At 41.8% G+C, this 15,414-nt stretch overlaps 1 protein-coding gene across 2 annotated transcripts in view; it reads left to right on the forward strand.

The window, feature by feature from the left end:
• Positions 1-968: 968 nt before the first annotated feature.
• The window catches only part of neurl1b (neuralized E3 ubiquitin protein ligase 1B), a 380,729-nt gene continuing 366,283 nt past the window's right edge, over positions 969-15,414 (forward strand). The window contains exons 1-2 of one of the 2 annotated variants that reach the window (XM_051934215.1): positions 985-1,101; positions 1,198-1,305. In XM_051934215.1, the coding sequence (XP_051790175.1) occupies positions 1,218-1,305 (88 nt within the window). In that variant the 5' untranslated portion in view covers positions 985-1,101; positions 1,198-1,217. Of the gene's footprint in view, positions 1,306-15,414 lie in introns of both variants that reach the window. The other variant, XM_051934216.1, reaches the window with a different exon arrangement.

The raw sequence follows: 15,414 nt of genomic DNA on the forward strand, positions 1-15,414 counted from the left end.
AATTCTGGAGTAGATGCCAGTTGCCATCATAAAAACTGAGGCAGCAAACTTTGTGAAAATTCATATTTGTGTCATTCTCAAAACTTTTGGCCACGACTAGTATTAGTATTAGTTTGGAGCTGGAGAAAGTGAGAGTGGTGGGGTATGATAGGTCAGGAAGAGTGGAAAAGAAAAGTGATGTACGCTCAGTGCACTAAAAACGGAGTAAAGCTTGAAAAGAAATGAACCCACGGCTTCAGTGTCTTCACTCTCCTTTTACAAATGTTACATTACAGCAGGAACCAATCCTAGACGGGATGGCGGTCCATAACTCGAGTTCAGCTGGGGTGCCACTTGCCCACACGTCAGGACGATACCGTTTTATTCGAGTACTTTTCCGTTTGAAGCGCGGGCACAGCCTGACAGTTAATTTTCAAGTATTGCAGCCCCCGGCTTACGGCAGATGCGCGTCGATGCAATTCAAAACAGCGCAGACTGTCGTTTTTACCGTATTACTCCGTGATTCGGCTTGACAGGAAAGTTTCTGCGAAGGGCGGTACAGCGACTCCATCCCGGGGGGGGGGGCCGGGTTAGAACACGTGGATTGGGGCAAACTAGACAAGTTTTAAAACTGTCGTGTTTATGTCAAAGAGACACAATCCTCCGCTGTTTTTAAATCCACAATGGAAGAGCTCCCCCGTTCGGAAAACGCGCATTTCCAAAGTTCCCCCTTAATACAGTTTGGAGTTTTTATGCGAACTGCAGGTTTATAAATAAAGAAAATGGACAGTGGCGATTCAGTTACCTGCAAGTGCGTATCTCACCTGTGTCCCTTCTGGAGATTCCCTGTGAAAAGATAAAAAATGACTGCCGCCGTTTTAGATGGAGTGCGGTGAGTGAGTGAGAGCGCACGGGCGCGTGCCAAGTTCACGCCTCCTGTGAGCAGCTCGTCCAGTTGAGCTTATTGGACCGGCGGGCGGGCGCGCGCGCGCGCGCAGCTCCACGTGTTGCAGTTTTATCATTTAAAAACAACTCGGGCGGGAACTTCGCGTCTCACAGTTGGGTCACACAGCGGCCGTGCTTGAGTTTGTGTGCTCAGCAAAGCCGACACCTCTGAAGCTCGTACGTTTGGAGTTTCTTTCTCTTACTCTCTGAAGGTGATGATCATGTCGTTTTAAACACTGAAGACTTAATGTCGCCTTGTTGTCTTATTTGTAGTTGTGACATTAGCGTGCGACATGGGGAACAGCGAATCCAGCTTATTGCAGACGGCGTCCTTCACCATTTCTCCGTATCTGAAAGCGGCCGTGGAGAGCTGCGCCAATGGTAAGTCAGTGCGGCTTAAGGGGGTTCCGGCTTTTCGGGACGCCGTGAAGATGAAGTGACACTCCGGTGGGCTTCGTGGCTCGGGTCAAGTTACCCATCGGATGTCCGTTCGTAAGGCTGCTATGTTTATTGCTGTTCATGTAGTCTGCTGGTATCTTCAAAATTCACGTGAAATTGGAGGCTTTCGTTGTCCTGTTCTTGACCGGACGGGACGACGGTGAAGGTGGTGAATTTCGTTTTGGTTTGTGAAAGGATTGCCAGCCCCTTTGATTTTGGGTGGGTGTGTGTCTCATTTTGAGCTTAGGCACCTGGGTTGGATCTGTTTTATGGTTGGTGGAAAATCACCTGTGCAGAACTGGCAAGTGGGTGGAGCCAACCTTGGTCAGAGTGCCCGTTTGTTGCAAGGTAGACTATTTGAAGCCTTTCATAGGAGTTTGTGCTTTGCTTGACATGGGTTGTAGCTTCACACGCAGTAGATGTTGTTCATGCTGCTTCACCCCTCTTCCTTTAACAATGGGTTGATGGAGTTTGTAGATGGCACTTTATTTGTCCCTAGGGAATACTTTTGGCTTTACAGAGAGGCTAAATAAATATTATGAGAAACCAGTAACGGCACACACTTGACTTGAGCATTCATAGTATTCCTCCTCTTTCTCTGTACGTTTACCATTCGTTTGCTCAGAGGTTGATGTGCTAGCTGCTTCCTAAGCAGCTCCTCTTTACTCCACCCTAGCGGCCTGCTGCTTTTCTTTTGTTGAAATTTTTTTGCGTTAAAACTGATTGTTTTTGTGTTGCAATTACTTAGCATGTTTTCTTTAATTTTTCACTTAATCTGGCACTTAAGTCTTCAATCTGCCTCAAGAATGATTAGCGAAGGTGGTAGGGAATGAGAACAGCGCCCGTACGCATGTGCTGCACGGCCGCCCTGCTGCGTGCTGCTGAGAGTTGATTCTACAAAAAAATATAAATTAAAGAGTAATCACCCCGAAAGCGGATAGTAGACGTCATGTAGTGTGTATATATCAAATTTGGGGCGGAGCGGTGGCTCTGAGGCTAAGGATCTGAGCTGGTATCCAGAAGGTTGCCGATTCAAATCCCCGTTACTGCCAAAAAGGGATCCTACTCTGCTGGGCCCTTGAGCAAGACCTATAACCTGTAATTGCACTAGGGGTGCTGTACAATGGTTGACCCTGTGCTCTGACCCCAAGGGGTATGAGGAAACTAACAAATTCCTAATACAAGAAATTGAATAAGACAAAATCAAGAACAAAAAAAAAAAAGTCAATAGGTGAAACGGTTTGCGAGCTACAGGTGATTTTTAAAATCTTGGACAAACGAACAGCCACGATAGTGTATTATAGAAAATAAAGCCCAAATCCGATTCATCCTGGAATGTCTTTAAATTCTGACATAGCTATAAATGGGGAAGAATAGTCACTGTGAGGTGCTATACAGGTTGTTGGTTTAAAGCAGGAGTCCCCAGCTGCAGGTTTTCATTTTAAGTTTTCTTAATTAGTGACCTGATTTTTGTTGCTAATTAATTCCATTTTCTTTCATTTTAATTGACTGTTTTATTTAAGATTTGTTTCTCTGAATTGTTTAATTTCCTTTCTTAAATGGCACCCAAACAGAAATGACCTGTGAAGTGAGGGAGCAAACAGAAGACCAACTAAGTCAGGGCCTCAAACTCCAACCAATTTTACTCCAAGCAGTTGCTTAATTAGGTGCTGAGTCTTGTCGTTAATTAAACTCTTTAATTCCATGGCTTGTTGCTGCTCTCATTATGCAATAGCAGATGTTTCTGAAATTGATTTTTCTCTTTTCTAAGAGCACTGGTCAAATGTTTTGAGGACCTGAGCAGATCAACGTTCCTGAGACCTTCATCTTTCTTGATTTTCAGATATTGTATGATGGGCACAATTTGCTGGTCACGTTTTTTTCTCATTTTGTATTGTTTGGCAGCTAATAAAGGAAAAACAATTAAGGGGTTTGAGGTGGATGGAGAAGAGTGTTAGGAGTGATTTGTGACAGACTGGTACCAGCAAGAATGAAAGGGAAGGTACAGGTAGTGACCAACTTTGTTACATGGGGACGGTGGCACTGACCAGAAAACGGGAGACAGAGCTGGAGGCGGCAGATTTAAAGATGCTAAGATTTGTGTTGAGTGTAACGAGGATGGACAGGATTAGAAATGATCAAGTTCAAGTAGGCTTTATTGTCACTTCAACCATATACAGTTAGTACACAGTGAAACGAAACAACGTTCCTCCAGGACCAAGGTGCTACATGCAACATAAATTTACAACATAAATTAACAGAAAAACTAAACTAGCTAAGAGTTAGTGCAAAAAGTAGTCCAGTAATGGATATTGTGCAAAAAAAGCATTTACAAAAGGGTTGAAAGACAAAGTCAGAGAAGCGAGATTGCGTTGGTTTGGACATGTGCAGAGGAGAGATGCTGAGTATATTGGGAGAAGGGTGCTAAGGATAGAGCTGCCAGATGAGAAGAGGAAGGCCTAAGAAGTTTTATGGACGTGATGAATGAGGACATGCAGGTGATTGTGTGTGTGTGTGTGTGTGTGTGTGTGTGAGTGACTGAGCAAGATGACAAGGACAGGAAGAGATGGAACAAGATGATCTGCTGTGGCAACCCCAAAGTGAAGCAGCTGAAAGAAGAGTCTTCAAGAGCAAGTCAAATAATTCAAAATAAGTTAATAGGCAGCAAAAAGCGGTCCCTAATTAAGAAAAGGGTTAGAATGAAAACTTGCAGGACCGGAGCTGGGGACCCCTGCTTTAAAAGGATCTACAGATGTGTGTTCACACACTTCTGCTGACTAATCCCTTAGCTGAAAGTCTTCAGTGTCAGAGAGGAAGTGCAGCATTCTACCCCTAAGAGGTCCAAAGTGCACCCTCTGAGACGGCTCAAATACTAGCTTGTTGATTTGTTGATCCTCTTATTATTGGCGGTTTTCAAGGAACAGGACATTTTGTGTTAATGAGCAGGCTGACCTTCTAAAGGCCAGCATTTGTAGGTACAAGAAGTAGGGTTCTTCAGATTCATCGTCCAGGGTCCAAAAACTGTAGCTGGATGATTCTTGTGCAAAGTTGGCATGTTCTCCACGTGTGTGGGGTGGGGCTTCTTTTTTTTTTTTTTTTTTTTTTTTTTTTTTTTTTCCTCCTCTTCCCCTCCATGACACTTCCTCGAATATACAGTTTTGAAGTTGGCACGGTGTCCGTAGGTAATTATAAATGTATTACATTTATACCTATACATCTATAAATGTATCGATGTAATCTACGATTGTTAGAACTAAATAATATACATGTGTGTAGAATTTTGTATAAGGGCCCACACTACTTCTTTGCACCAGGGTCCGGTTTTTCTTTCGGTGGTCCTGGAGTCGCATCCACAACATCCCAGATGAACATTCAAGGAAAGATGTGAGGCAGGAAGGTACAATACAATTTATTTTTTGTATTGCCCAAAAGCACACAAGTGGTGCTGCAATGGGCTTTAACAGGCCCTGCCTTTTGACAGTGCACCAAACACACCCCCATGAGCCTTGACTCTCTAAGACGAGGGGGGGGGGACTCCCCCCTAAAAAAGGAAAAACCTGGAAGAAACCTTGGGAAAGGCAGTTCAAAGAGACCCCTTTCCAGGTAGGTTTGGTGTGCAGTGGGTGTCCAAAAAAAAAAAAAGGGGACAATACACAGACCACAAGTCCTCCTCAATACAATAGTGCAATATAAACATTTACAGGTACGGAGCAGAATTCAACAGTAGATGACATCCCATAATAGGATTTGGGTTTGTTCAGAGTCCTGGAGACCTCAGCCATCAAGCTGCCTCCCCCCTATTGGCCATTCCACAGCTGAGTCGGCGTTGGGCCAGCCATTCCGATGAAAGGACCCCTCTATCCCACGATTCCTGTGATCCTCCATCAGGGATGAGTTTACCTTAGGCAGGCAAAACAACTTGGTAGGTGAGCAGTGGGCACCAAGTGCCACATTTGAGTACTGAGAAGAGGCCAATGACTTGAACCGTAGTGAGGTAGATAGCTAGATACTTTATTAATAATTATAATAATTTTTTGCATTTATATAGCGCTTTTCTCACTACTCAAAGCGCTTAGCAATTGCAGGTTAAGGGCCTTGCTTAAGGGCCCAACAGAGCAGAGTCCCTTTTGGCATTTACGGGATTCGAACCGGCAACCTTCCGATTGCCAGTGCAGATCCCTAGCCTCAGAGCCACCACTCCGGGAAATTCACATAATGCTCAGACAGAGTGGGAATCTAATTGCTTTCTGAGGAAAGTGCTCATTTTTCCATTAGAATCGTGATTTTTGGGGAGGAGTGGGGAAAAATGATTAAGGCAGAGAAGAACTACCATTTCCCAGCCACTAGCAGTGGGTCAGTGAGCCCCTATTGAGGTAGTCCTGTAGCTGGCCATTGTAAGTGTAAGCTGGGGCTCCTGGTGACTCTGAACTAATAGAAATATAAATTTTAATAAAGCAAAATCTCAATTCCTTAAAATGTGGTTACTTACCTGGCCTAAGACTAGCTGGGTTAAATATCACTATAACCTTGGTAACCTCTATTTGTATTTCCTATCTTGAGCCAGCCATCAAGTGTCAAGTCCTTAATTACTCCGATATGTAAAAAACATTGTTAAAATTTTTTTACAAAATTTTCAAATGCCTTTTAGCAGAGTTCATCTTAGGGCTCGTTTTATACTTCACGCTCAGAACGTGTATACATCATGGCTGTCACGTGCTCCCAGCGTTCGTTTGACGCGTCCTCTGAGCAGGTCCTCAAAAAATTAACATGACGCCGTGCGCGAGTTGCAGTACCAGAAAAAAGTCCGGTGGTAGTGGGCATGCGCATTGTGATAAAAGTCAGAACGTGATGTCGGAGTCTGTTTACTATCTACATGTGACAAAGCCGCTATTTGGATCCTACGGGATTGGTGTGTGTGTGTGTGTGTGGTTCGATGTTTGATAAATGGTTCGATGTGGTGAAGCAAAATGCCGACATTCCTCATCGTAATGACACAAGACATTTAAGTCTCGTGTACCGTCTTTTGTGCCGTCTTTTTTTTTTTTTTTTTTTTTTTTTTTACCCTGGGTCTTCCACCTGACCGCAGCGGCAAACTGCAACAGATCACCACACAACACATTAAATGTGTGATATTCCAACTCTGCACATTTAGAATCCTTAGATTTATCCTTTATCACTTTAGTGATGAAATGCATTAAAGTATGTATCTTACATTTTTGCAGAAATCGTTAATTTCGTTTAAATACTGTTAATAATTATACACATCGGGGTGACAGTGGCAGAGCGGTAGCACTGCTGTCTCGCAGGGAGTCACGTCGCTGGTATTCCCTGCCTGGAGTTTTAATGTTCTCCTGCTGGGTTTCCAGTGTGCTCCGGTGACCTTCTAAAGATATGCAGATGTGGTGACGCTAAAATGACGCCAATCCAGGATTGATGGATTTAATCATTAAACATCCTTTTCAGAGTTGCGGTAAGGTGTCCTCGGAATTTAATGCATGTTCCAGGCAATTCACAACACAGAGAAGCTGAACCTATTCTCACCATGATATCTTGCACTGCCACCTGGTGGATTCTTCCAGATTTACATAAAGTATGGGTGCAGGTATAAACAGTACAACACTTGCGCAGCAGGAGCGTCCACTGGAGCCTGCGTCGTGTCGCGTGAAGTATAAATCTGGCTTTAAAGTTTCTGTTTGTCTTAGCCTTGTTTTGTAACCTGCTTCATTTTTGGTCTTTTACTGAAAATTTTGCTTTTCACTTCTTCACATCGTCGTCCTTCGTGCTCTTTGGTGCATGTTCGTTAATCATTTTGAGAATGATTAAGTCTGAGTTAGTGTTGGCTTCTTAATTTGGGGCATTCATTCATAACATTTATTTATATAGCACATTTTCATACAAAAAAGTAGCTCAAAGTGCTTAAACAATGTAGTAGTTTATTTGATTTAGGTGGATAAATATAATCAATGAGAACCGTTGCTTCAGATATCTGAAATATAAAAATGCGTTTCAGATTAAATGTTTAGTCTAAATATTCTTGATTTGTCATAGAAATGTAATTTTTTTTTTTTACCCTCTGATAGAGGCCCATAGATCATATTCATAATTGCTTACCTTGCAGTAGCCTATAACAGTGCTTCCCAATCTCGGTCCTGGGGACCCCCTGTGGCTGCAGGTTTTTGTTCCAACCAGATTCATAATCCGTGACAACACCTGATAACGCTGATCTCATTTAATTAGCTGTTTGTTTTCTTATTCTACATTAGAAAAGCACAGCAGCAGGATTTTTACATTTATAAGACACTAGCAAAATACCAGCAGTTCGCAACAGAGAAGTAGTGAAGTTATGAAAAGGAAACCTCTTAAAAATAACATGATTGTCAATGTAATTGTTGTAGGCTTATTTTAGTATTGAGTGAATTTGAGGATTGTAAATGCCGTGCGGAAAAAGGAAGGGGGACTGGGGGCGGCCCTTGTGCATCTCTGCCGTGAAATAAATTCTCTGTTAATAGAAATAAGGAATGAAACGCCAAAAGGAGAGGTCAGTTCCGAAAGTTCCTTATGGCATAATGGTGAGAACCGCCAAAGATGTTGTTTTCGAAAGTTCATTATGGGGCACGGTGCGAAATGAAACCTACTTTGTTTGTAAATACAGTGTAAAGGATGAGCATGGGAAACTTGGACTTCGTACGTATATTGGAAGTTGCAGAAATAGTGAGGGGTTTCCCCTATCTATATATACAGTTTAGGGGGTACACCCGTTTTTCCCCAGCTTGGGTGTTGCAATAGGATATGAAACATACCAAACTTTTGTAAGTACACTGCAAGGAATGAGCATGTGAAATTTCTGCTTCCCACCAATATGGAAAGTGGGAGAGTTAGTGATGAGTCAGTGAGGGCTTTGTCTTTTATATGTAGAGATTTAGAAATATTTCTGCTTTTGGTATCGATTTTAAATACTTCACTCTTTTTATTGATTTCATGATACACTCGATTGCCAAAAGTATTGAGATGCATGGCTTTACACACTCCTGAACTTGAATGATGTCCTGTTCTTAATTCAGAGGCTTTAATATGGAGTTGGCCCACCCTTGGCAGCTCTAACAGCTTCAACTCTTCTCAGAAGGCCTTCCACAAGGTGCAAGTGTTTATGGGAATTTGTGACTAGGAGAGCATTGGTGGTGATGGACGAGAAGGCCTGGCTCGCTTGCAGTCTTCCAAAGGTGGTCTGTCGTGTTAAGGTCAGGGCTCTGTGCAGGCCACTCAGGTTCCTCGCTCCTCCATTTCTTTAAAGTTAAAGTGAACTTTATTGTCATCTCAACCATATACAAGTGTACAGACAGACGAAATTGCGAAGCTCAGGTTCCACAGTGTAACAACATGAAGTGCAAATAAAAAATTAGATTTAAAATTTAAATTAAAATTAAAACACAAACCAGGCAAGACATTGTGCAAAGACAAGACAAAAGTAGCAGCAATATTGATGTGTAGTTAGCAATATGAACATTGATGCAATGTATGGTATTTGCAATCTAGATACATAGTCAATAGATATGAAATAAATATAGATAATACAGAAATGATCAGTGTATGATAATAGTTGTTTAAGATGTGTGTAAACAATGTCGGGTCAGAGTGTTTCACAGCAGAAGGATATCAAGAGTGTCAAAATCCTGAAAGGTCAGTATGAGATCTTCAGTTCTTTACCTGCACACTCACGTGTATAAAAGTTCTGTTTTTCGAGATTGTTGAGGCCGTGTGGAAGGTCCCACGGGGCAGCCTGATGTTAAGGAGTCTGACAGCTTGGGGATAAAAACTATCCAGCAGATCTGGCTCTGATGCTGCAGTATCTTCTCTTGGATGGCAGAAGTGTGAGAAGTCTATGTGAGGGGTGTAAGGGGTCCTGCTCAATGCTGCAGGCCTTGCGGATACTGCATTTGTAAAATATGTCTTGTAATGAAGGGAGAGGCACCCCAATAATGTTCTCTGCTGTCTTCACTATCCTTTGCAGGCGCTTGTAGGCCACTAATTAGTAAATAGTGGATTAAACAATAGGAACACCTGGAAAAGGAGAATGAAAATAGTTAAAAAGAGAAATGCATTATTCTGTTAACTTAGTTTTAAGATTTCTATTATGTTCCCAAAACAGAACTTGGGGAATTAACACTTCACTTAATTAGCCCAGGAGTCCAATTAAAAACAGAGGCTGGTTGGAAGAAAAACCTGCAGCCACAGGGGGTCCCCAAGAATGAGTTTGGGAAGCACTGGCCTAAAGCCATACCCCACATGCTCATAAGAACTTTTGTCATTTTTCCATCTCCTGGGTGTGGCTCCTGGTGGGCTAGGATCACTGGCAAAGAATCCGATATCAAAAATTTGCCCTCTCGTGTTCTGGAGGGAGGTATTGCCCTGAATATGTCCTTTCATTACAGGGGTGTCCTAGCCGGGCAAGGGCCCTGGCCATCCTCCACATTGGTTATACTAGATGATACAAGCGTTTCTGAGCATTAGATAGGGATTTGTTTTGTTTTTTGTTTTGTTTTTTTTATTTTCGCTTGCTGTTTATCTTGCTCTTTGTTAATATTCAGGTTGTTAAGCTATTATTTGCTAATTGGTACACAAGTGGATAACGTTGAAGTAACCGCTGCCCAGTAGCATTCAGTGTCCTTTATGCCTTTGTCTGCTTTACTGATCATTGCCAGTGTTGTGGTGCAATTAACAAAGCAATGCCACAGTCAAAAGAAAATGACAAGGCAGAGTTAGAACTTTTTGCCATAGCTTTAAAAATGTTTAATGTACATGTCTGTGTTTTATCTAAATCGGTGATTCCCAACGTGGGGTGCACGCCCCACTGGGGGGCAATTTGATTTTTTTCTTTAGGGGGGCAATTCGACAATTTAGGTACATTAAACAGTTTTTATAAAATGAAAAAACAAATTAACTGTTAATGATAGAATAGCATTTTTTATTTTTTAAGAGACATTTATATATTTAAACATAGAAGGGATGGTGAAGAACCCTTAAATTTATGATTTTCCAACAAACTTGTTTTTTTTTTTTTTTCTACTTCGAATCGTTTTTACCATTAAAATATGAATTGTAACAATTATAATTTTGCAATATAACAAATGGTCAAAATATTACAAAGCTCATTATTTTATATTTATGAATATTGCATCTTATGTTTTCAAAACTATTTGCCGTATTTTCATTTTGCGTGTGTGTGTGGTTTTTAAATTAAAAAAAATTTTATACACAGTATAGTGATTTCTTTGTCAGCACTTCAACTATCCTTTTCCCCATTTTGTTTCCATGTTCTTTAGCTTGTTTAGACCAAATTAATGATATTATGGGCTTCCTCCACATGAGTAGGAGTTTGCTTTTTGAATAGGTAATAAGAATAAGGTATATGTTTTATAGTGGGGGACATCATGATTTTAGAGAGGCATAGGTGGGGCATGACCAAAAAAAGGTTTGGAACCACGGATCTAAATGCAAAATAAGAGCGGGGGGAGACTCTGCTAATTAATTATTAAAGAAGGATGTCCCTTCAAGATGATAACTCTGTGACTGAAATTGATTGGGATGAAAACCAACAGCCGTCTGGGGCGGCCAGGACTGAACTTGCAAACTCCTGCTCTGTAAAGGAGTGCTGCACAAACTGACAAAAGAATGTGTAACCTCCTTAAGATTATTCCAGTAATGATATTTTTGACAATCCTGGGTTTTGTGTGCATTGGGAGATAGCAGTAATTGAATCGGATCATGTTCTAATTAAGAAACCTAAGAGCCAGTAGATGGCACTATTTTGCTTTTTTAAACGGGTGCCATTAACCTCTCGAGCACATTTTCTGGTTTAATGTTCCATTGCTTAGTCTGAATAGAGATGTCAGTCATTTATTTATTTTTTTTTGTGTTTTCCTGAAACCCAGGACAATTGAGGACATTTTAATTCTAATTTTGCTTGAAATTTGCTATTTAAGCAATATAATTTTTTTTCTCTCCCTTTTAATTTACAGCAGGGGTGTCCAACTCCGCTCTTGGAGGGCCGTACTGGCTTCAGGTTTTCATTCGAACCATCCTCTTAATTAGTGACCAGTTTGCTGCCAATTTAACTTCTTGACTCAGACCTTAGTAGTTAGTGTTTTTTCCTTAATTAGCAGCCAAACAATAAGACCCAAAACGTACCACCACATGACCAGCTAATCACAGTATCCGGAAAATTAAAGTAAGGTGAAGGCCTCTGTGAGCGTGATCTGCTCAGGTCACCAAAACATTATGATGATGTTCGGGGGGGGGGGGCAGAATAATCGGCCGCTGTGGAGGAATGAGAACCGCAACAAACCATGGAATCAAATAACTGGTTTCATTAACAGCAAGAATCGGCTTCTCATTAAGAAACTGGTTGGAATTTAGCTCGTCGGCTTGTTTCACGTCTCATTTCTGTTTGGCTGCCATTTACTGAAGAAAAACAGTTCAGAGGACTGAATCCTTAAACGGCGATTTTAAAATGAAGGGATAAGGAGTTAATTGGCAGTGAAAAACTTGTCACAGATTAGGAAAAGAGTTGGAATGAAAACCTGCGGCCCACCAGGTCCAGAGTTGGACATCTCTGATTTTACAGGTTGCAGCATTTTTAATCTTTTTTTTTTTTAAGTTGAATGTCAATAAAATTTGACTCTGATTTTAATCTTCTTTTTTTAATAGCATTACAGTAATCCCTCCTCCATCGTGGGGGTTGCGTTCCAGAGCCACCCGCGAAATAAGAAAATCCGCGAAGTAGAAACCATATTTTTATATGGTTATTTGTATATTGTCATGCTTGGGTCACAGATTTGTGCAGAAACACAGGAGGTTGTAGAGAGACAGGAACGTTATTCAAACACTGCAAACAAACATTTGTCTCTTTTTCAAAAGTTTAAACTGTGCTCCATGACAAGACAGAGATGACAGTTCTGTCTCACAATTAAAAGAATGCAAACATATCTTCCTCTTCAAAGGAAACAGAGAGGAAAGCAAACAAATCAATAGGGCTGTTTGTTTTTAAGTATGCGAAGCACCGCCGGTACAAAGCTGTTGAAGGCGGCAGCTCACACCCCCTCCGTCAGGAGCAGGGAGAGAGGGAGAGAGAGAGAGAGAAAAACAAAATCAAAAATCAATACGTGCCCTTTGAGCTTTTAAGTATGCGAAGCACCGTGCAGCATGTCCTTCAGGAAGCAGCTGCACACAGAAGGTAGCACCGTCCCTATCGTCTAGGTGTGCGAACAGCCCCCCTGCTCACACCCCCTACATTAGGATCACAGATAGTCAGCGCAAGAGAGAGAGAAAGAAAAGTAAGTTGGGTAGCTTCTCAGCCATCTGCCAATAGCATCCCTTGTATGAAATCAACTGGGCAAACCAACTGAGGAAGCATGTACCAGAAATTAAAAGATCCATTGTCCGCAGAAATCCGCGAACCAGCAAAAAATCCGCGATATATATTTAAATATGCTTACATATAAAATCCACGATAGAGTGAAGGCGCGATATAGTGAGAGATTACTGTATCCATTATATTTGAAGATGCAGGGATTCCTTTATTGGGATTTCTATTATGACTGCGCTGATATCCATGAATTCCCGACAGATCAGAGTATGAATCCACAGTCCATGTCTGTATGGACTTTACACATACTTTAAATATCTACGTGAATTTCCTTCTGGGTACCCAGCATTAATAAGTGTATGCATTAGTGGTCCCCGTCATATCTGGGGGGGGGGGAGTTAGGTTGCATTCAAAGCTTGGTGGGTGGAAAACCTTGCTATCTGTAGCCCTAAGAATCGGACACTAAAGTTGTACTCCATTAGACAAAAATTACATGGCCTTTATTTTCTGAAGTATTCATTTACAGGCTTCAAAGTGAGGATGCTAGTTGTGTGAGGCAACTGTGCTAACCACCATGATGTGTCACTTCTCTGCTGTCCTGGCATGGATTTACAGTTAAACTGTAAATCTCAGTGAAACAAGCTTGTAAAAGATGTAGGCTGTTTAATGGTACTGCAGTACATCTTTCTTTCTTAAACCTCCTTGATGCAGTTTAGGACTGCAGAGCAGGCTGATGTGTTTCAGCACATCATGTCCATAATCTGCAAAATGCAAGAAGAACTGCATACATAGTGTGCCTGGAGTAACACGGAGGGGCTGAAATTCATGTGGGGTAAAATAAACTGTCCATTTACATTTTGATTATCAGTGAGCAGCAGTGGTTTCATGCCAAGAACAAGCACCACATATTGTGATGTTTGCTCTGAGGGTGTTGATGGTGAAGTTTAGAGAAGGCCAGAAGGAGTTGCATTGCATCTTTATGTACCTGAGAAAGCATATGACAGGGTGACTGAGAGGAGTTGTGGTATTGTATGAGGAAGTCGGGAGTGGCAGAGAAGTATGTAAGAGTTGTACAGGATATGTACGAGGGAAGTGTGACAGTGGTGAGGTCTGCGGTAGGAGTGACGGAGGTGGGATTACATCAGGGATCGGTTCTGAGCCCTTTCTTATTTGCAATGGTGATGGACAGGTTGACAGGCGAGATTGGCCGGGAGTCCCAATGGACTGATGTTTGCTGATGACATTGTGATCTGTAGGGAGAAGTTTTGAGGAGACCCTGGAGAGGTAGAGATATGCTCTAGAGAGAAGAGGACTGAAGGTCAGTAGGACTACTAGGACAGAATACGTGTGTGTGTGTGTGTGTGAGAATGAGGGAGGTCAGTGGAGTGGTGAGGATGGAGTAGAGTTGGTGAAGATGGATGAGTTTAAATACTTGGGATCAACTGTACAGAGTAATGGGGATTGTGGAAGAGAGGTGAAGAAGAGAGTGCAGGCAGGGTGGAGTGGGTGGAGAAGAGTATCGGGAGTGATTTGTGACAGACGGGTATCCACAAGTCAAAGGGAAGATCTACAGGAGTGTAGTGAGACCAGCTATGTTATATGGGCTGGAGACGGTGGCACAGGAGACAGATGGAGGTGTCAAAGATGCTAAGATTTGCATTGGGTGTGACAAGGATGAACAAGATTAGAAATGAGGATATTAGAGGGTCAGCTCAGGTGGGACGGTTGAGAGACAAAGTCAGAGAGGTGAGATTGTGTTGGTTTGGACATGTGCAGAGGAGAGATGAGGGGTATATTGGTAGAAGGGTGCTAAGGATAGAGCTGCCAGGAACGAGAAGAGGAGGAAGGCCTAAGAGAAGGCTTATGGATGTGGTGAGAGAGGACATACAAGTGATGGGTGTGACAGAGCAGAAGACCGGGGTTGCCTTCATCTTCTTCCATATCATCCTAACGGGAGCAGCCGAAAGAATTTACGTTTGAGGGTCTGCTTTTTTGCATTTTGAATTGTAGTGTAAAGTGACATTCCATGCAAAAGCCATACTCTCTTGGGCACATTTTATATTTGATCATCAAATTAGAACTACAACAATTTTAAATTCTGGCTTGTGTGGGTGTGTGTTTTTTTTTTTTTTTTTTTTTTTTTTTTTAAGTGAATTTGAGCAAAATTACTCCTTTTTATTTGTTAACTAGAAAGATTACAATAGGCAAGCTTTCGAGGCAACTTGGGGGGTCCCTTCAGGAAAGATGTAAGATGGGGCCTGAGTTGCCTCAAAAGCTTTGCATATTGTAATTGTTTTTAGTTGGCCAATAAAAGATGTAATTTTGCTTGACTTCTCACTACATTCGCAATGGCTAACACGGTACAACACCCGAATACTACAGACATACAAGACACTGAAATGCTACTGTATGGCTTGTGTTTTTTAAATTTGATTCAATGCACACATTTGTACGAAAGTGTAATAGAGGACCACAGGGTGGGGAAAATGCTGTGAAATGAACTACAAGATTTGAAATATCGAGATTTAAAGTAGAAATTTCACTTAACCCACACCTCCTTTTAAACTTCAGAATACAAAGGAAATGGGAATGAGAAGCCAGTGGGGCTGAATGGCCTTTTCAAAATTGCACTAATCTACTGTTGATTTATGGGTTGTGTGTGTGTTTGGGGGTGGGGGGGGGGTGTTATT

The sequence above is a fragment of the Erpetoichthys calabaricus genome, chromosome 11, assembly GCF_900747795.2.
Source record: "Erpetoichthys calabaricus chromosome 11, fErpCal1.3, whole genome shotgun sequence".
Lineage (NCBI taxonomy): Eukaryota > Metazoa > Chordata > Cladistia > Polypteriformes > Polypteridae > Erpetoichthys > Erpetoichthys calabaricus.